A 5,754-nucleotide genomic window follows, 5' to 3' on the forward strand; every position below is an offset into this window, starting at 1 on the left:
GAATGTATGCGTATTGAACAGGCTTTTATAGTGGATGACTTACCGGTGCATAGACCAAGAATACCCGTGAAGGACAGTGCTAAGAAATGGTCCCATCTTATGGATTTATCTTGGACAGAATTGGCGGGTGGAGAAGTTATATTCCTTAGTGGCTGTGATGTGCCCAAATCTCATTGGGTCCTGAATCAAAGGTTAGGTGGAAGAACGAACCCTTATGCTATTAGGACACCGCCAATATGGGTCCTGTTTGGACCAGTAGGCCATAACAAAATAGTAAAAGGATGATAAACTATACTTCTCAAACTGACGACCCCATAGAGCAACTTAAGACTATATATAACTATGAATTATCTGACGTCCATTTCTCCGATAAAGGATTATCTTTAAACGACTTAAAAGCAGTTAGCACCTGTTTTGACGAAGGTCATTGGGTTGTCCCTTTACCTTGGAAGGTGGAAAGAAATGTGGTCTCCAGTAGTTATGCTTTAGCTAGACGAAGATTAAAAAGTCTGAAACGCAGACTTATATGCAATAAGGACTTTTGGGAAAGCTACACCCATGCCATGCAGCAGACGATTGACAAAGGGTATGTGGTTGTAGTTCCAGGTATGCAACTCGATCCGGTTTATCATCCAAAATGGTACTTCCCCCATGATGCCATGATTAATCCCAATAAACAAAGAAAGTGAGGGTGGTAATGGATTGTGTTGCTAAGGTGGCTGATAAATCAGGCGCGAAATTTGAAAGTGGTAACTGTTTTACACGTGATTTAGGACTTCCTAGACTAGTTCATTTGTAGGGTGTATTACACACAGACTAACATCCTGTCTTGTTTATCGGATATATTTTACCCTGAAAAAAAATTGTTTTTCGACGAGCACTTACCAGTTAATATTATTCCTAACACAGACTTAGGTCTTAAATAGATCTGAAATTTATTATATACTCATAGTTTCTGGTCTTAGTATTAACCAGGTTAATACTTAGTAACAACTAATACTCAGATATTATATTTAATTTAACGAGTTCTGTACTCACCCAGTCTCAAATCATGGCCTATAACTCCAGTAAAAGAGAAATTTCACCAACTTCTAAGCCAAATAAAAGGTCCAAATCTGTAACCTTTATTACTGACGACTCAGTACCTGACAATGTCGAATTTTTAACTACTGAACAATATGCGTATTGTACACAAATGTCAATGTCATCACCTGATTCTCCATGTTACAACCCCTCTATCTCTGCGTGCAGTGTGCCAATGGTAAGACTGGTTGACATACAAGACAATATACCTACGTGCATCGAAAAGTCAGCGCAGTCTACTAGACAGTATGTGCTACCAAGGCCTAAATCTAAAATTTCAAAAACTAAAGAGTCCAATGGTCCACCTCATACACACCAAAATACTGATAGATATAGTAATGACATCCGTCAGCTACAAAACTCTCTATCCGAAATCAACGGGAGACTTGAGCAACTAGCACTCCTCACACATATATTTGGCCTTGACACTGATAGAAATCTTGAGCAACTCACTAAAGCTGAGTGCATTTCGGAGTTTGTGGTTGAAGAAGTGACGAAAAGAGTGATGTCCTCCTTCAACGCAGTTGCGTACAACCTCCCCGACCGCACACACTCATCTAAGTTAAGGGGTATTTGCCTTAGAGCATGCGGTATGCTGAACGATAACTGCAAAGTCATTTGCCTTAGAAAAAAGTTAAACAAGTCAACTTGCCCTTCCCTGTTTATGTTTGGCTGTTGCAACGATGCTTAACAGTTTATTGATTCGAGCAAAGATATTACTTCACTAATTCCATACAAAAATATAGAAGTCATTCCAGACCTTACGCCCTATCAAAGTCGTGTAAGAAGACGTGAAGCGATAAGAATGCATGGGAGTGTTATAGTAAATAACCAGCCAGAGACAGTTTGCAACACAGTAAATGGATTGAATCACATGAACAATAAGCATGACATCACTCCACAAACTGCTGATCACTCTGTTGATCTAGATGAGTCTGCAGACCAGAAACCTTTAGATAAGATACGGACCCCAACTGACACCAAAAAGCATAACGACATGTCTAATCCCGGCTGTTCGCTCAGTAATGTACTAAGATGTGAGTCATGTGACAACGCGCATCCAACTAAACCTATACACTTGAAAATTAGTCCTCCTAAAGATATTCCACAAGTTGACTTGAATGGACCTAAATCCATCTCACAGAGACAACGAAAGACTCCAGCTCTGACAATAAAGGGTGGGAAGACAAGACTCATGATATCGAATAGGGAAACATGTAAGACTGAACCTAACTGCTCTATAGGTATCCCAAGAACAGTGAACAGGTTCTCCCCGCTGCTATCGTATAACTTGCCTTCAACACCTCAAAGTTGCAAAATGGGTGGTGGGCTTCAGCGTAACAAGCCCTCTTACACGCAGACTAACGAAAACCACCAGAGAACTGGTCACCCTGATCACCACCGAAGCCTAAAACTATTAATAAGAATGGTAATAATAGGTTTCTCGCTCCACACCCTGTCTACATTCCCCAGGATCACAACTGTAATTACTCCCAGAAAGAAAACTTTTCGCACCCTTTAGAACCAACCCATCACATAAAGACGGCTCGCGTGTATAATAACGGTCGCAGCAGCAGACCCCTCCCACGCTAACGTAAATAGCCATAACAGATACTACTAGTCTAACCACCAAGACTATTTTGCAAATACACGCACGTTTCACAGCAGGCCTGTACAAGATTTTTTGGAATACGACCCCTAGTGACACCTCTGTTGAAGCATATAGCCCAAGTTATTTCAAACCACATACAAAACATAAACTTGTTTCCTTCGTACAGTTTCCATCAGAGAGTACTCCCGCCCTTTCCTCCTGGGTAAACTCCCCAATCAACTTCACTAACTCATTTGATACATCCCCCACTAAATCCAGCTATTAAAATACCGAGCTATTGAAGAACATCCAATCCCTCACATCAAACTCATCTCACACCAGCGAAGGTTACGACGACTTTATCCGAAATACTCTCGCCCATTTGAACTTAGTAGACCATTTGTTTAATATATGTCGTATCAACGCCAGATCGATCTGCAATAAAAAGACGGGTTTAGCCCTGTTTGTATCCATATATCAACCATCACTTATAATGATAACTGAAGCATGGACTGAAAGTAATATTTCCGACCTAAGTATATCTCTTGATAACTATTTCCCATATAGAAGTGATGGATTGAAAGGAAAAGGTGGAGGATGCATTATTTACGCTCACAATAGTATAAAATCACTACTATGTGATATGTCTGAAATAAACAAACTGAAGGATTCGGTGTGGATTGTAATAAAGCCGTCGAATTCCGTTACCTTATTGCTCGGTTGTGTTTATCGTCAACCTGACGCATCAATAGATGAAATAGCAGTATTATCGAAGGTATTCACACTAGCATCATCCCTTCCATTCACAAGCAAGCTTATTTGTGGTGACTTCAACATGCCCGAAATTTCTTGGCTCCCAGTCAAGGCGCCGAGACGTTATGAATCACTTAATGAATGTCTAGAGCTTGGACTAAGTCTTTACCAGTGGCCTCATCTCCAATACTTTGTATATTGGAAAAACGTTTCCAGGTAATGATCATAACATTGTTATATGCATCCTTATTATAAAAACCATAACCGGTGGACGTAAAATCCGTAATACTTCGTAGAAACTATCGCAAGGTTGATTGGAGTAACTTCGACAATTACCTAAGAAGCACTGATTGGAGAACTTTCTTTACTGCAAATAATACCGGCACACTAACCAATATATTTTATCTCAAAATCAGGAGTATCATCAACAAAATCGCACCTTTAGAATACTGTAAACCTGCGTTCTCCAAAGATCACTATATACCAGTCAGTACATGTACATTATTCTTCCTAAAAGTCATGCTTTTTTTTCTCCACTGCAAGTAGACAGATAGCTCAATCTTATGGATGCTGATCTACCAAGGCCGATCATACAAAGCTCAAAATTTGGCCACAAAGTCTTGTGAGTTTCTCAATGTTTTATTTTTCTTACCCTAAAATCCCTTTCATTTTCTACAATTTTATATCCTCTTATATCCTTCGATTTGCTATTAGTCCTTACTTCTTTAAACCATTAGTTATCTTCATAGCAGTGTGGTATACTATGTTGACATCTGACCCATAATACAAATGCTTTAACTATCTGATTTGCTTGTAACATGGACCTAGTAGAGACAGTGTATTCCAACCATGGACTTTGATTAAAGCAGTATTCATACTTACCACAAACGTAAGAGAGCCTAACATCACAAAAGGAGGGAGGGTGGCGTTACTGACCAGCAAACCTGATGGTGGGGAGATAAATTCAATCCACCCATGTCTGTAGGGCAGAACATTTTGTTTAATTATGGCTCCTTATGGTCTAGTGGGATGTCACGAACTTATGGTATTGATGCTGATTTATCACGCAAAATGCCTCATTAAATCGTGCTACGAACGTTGAATTGGTTTCACTTCCTACCCAGTAATCCTATTACAAGCAAACTAGACAATTCGCCAATATACGAAGCCTACTCAAGACCCTATAATACCTGAAAAAAATAATAATACAAAAAAAGAAAGGGGCTCTAATAGCTTCAATAAAAAAAAGGAAGACAGCCAATTGTATATCACAATACTGTTTCTAGCACTATATTTTATTTTATAATCACACATAATCCCATACTCTCAGCTCCTTTCCGAATCGCCTCCATTTGTCAGTTGTATGTCTACTCACACATTGTTAACACTTATTTTCTTTAACCTATTAAAATGCTCTTTCTTAACAAATACCTTAATAAAAGAAAATTAGACTGAGTAATCATACCTTAAACATTCCTTCATGAATATTGGCTACTCTGCCTCTCGTCCTTTCTTTTACTTGCTCCCTCTTTCAGCCCCCTTGTGATATGGAACGAAATATTTCATCCTGCACCATCCTCAAAGCCTTAGACATTCCAAAGGGACATAAGGTTGCGACATTTAGAAGCTCTCACTTTCAATGGATCTATCCTTGACCATCAGTTGCACATTCGCGACGCAACTTTCGTGAAGCGCGCCATTTGTAGTACTGATTAAAACCATTTATATTCATATCTTAAAAATTATCAACCCAGCTATGTAATTTACTACAGTGGATATTGTATCATTTGTATCAATTTGATCTTGCCTGTAAACTGGCATGCCTCATGTAACAAACTGTTATTTGAGAATAAAATTATTATTATTTACGAGAAGACTTCTTCAAAGACTTTGTACTCGATTCCACAACTTAAGTGACTTTTCCTCTTTAGTAACGATGATAAGAATATTTGTCCGAACAGAGGCAATAAGTACACAAAAGCAGTCGCACAGGAAAAACGTGCAGTCGAACTTAATAATAACTCCTCTGCACTCACCATACTCCTTCAAAATAAACTTAAACGTTCTAAATCGAGAGGGAGCATATTCATTAAATACAAACAAGTATACGAAGATCTCAAACTTGTCACAGAATTATTCAGTGAACACTTTTGTTTCTCACTAACTAACGAAAAACCACTTGGTGATTCAGAACCAACCGCAATGTCTCCCTGTGAAATTACTAGTGTAGAATTCAATGTACAAAATATCTCCAAGGCAATCAGTACATTGAAACACTCCTACACTGATGGACCAGATGGTATTCCATCTAGCATGCTAAGACATGG

At 38.8% G+C, this 5,754-nt stretch overlaps 1 protein-coding gene across 1 annotated transcript; it reads left to right on the forward strand.

Moving 5' to 3' along the window:
* The first annotated feature begins 719 nt into the window (after positions 1 to 719).
* Positions 720 to 5,433, forward strand: MS3_00000817 (uncharacterized protein). Its single transcript, XM_051208435.1, has 3 exons — positions 720 to 3,913; positions 3,974 to 4,049; positions 4,963 to 5,433. The coding sequence occupies exon 1, from the start codon at positions 1,052 to 1,054 to the stop codon at positions 1,772 to 1,774; it is 723 nt and encodes a 240-aa protein (XP_051074160.1). The 5' UTR covers positions 720 to 1,051; the 3' UTR covers positions 1,775 to 3,913; positions 3,974 to 4,049; positions 4,963 to 5,433.
* Positions 5,434 to 5,754: the final 321 nt, after the last annotated feature.

Source organism: Schistosoma haematobium, chromosome 1 (genome assembly GCF_000699445.3).
Source record: "Schistosoma haematobium chromosome 1, whole genome shotgun sequence".
Taxonomy (NCBI): Eukaryota; Metazoa; Platyhelminthes; class Trematoda; order Strigeidida; family Schistosomatidae; genus Schistosoma; species Schistosoma haematobium.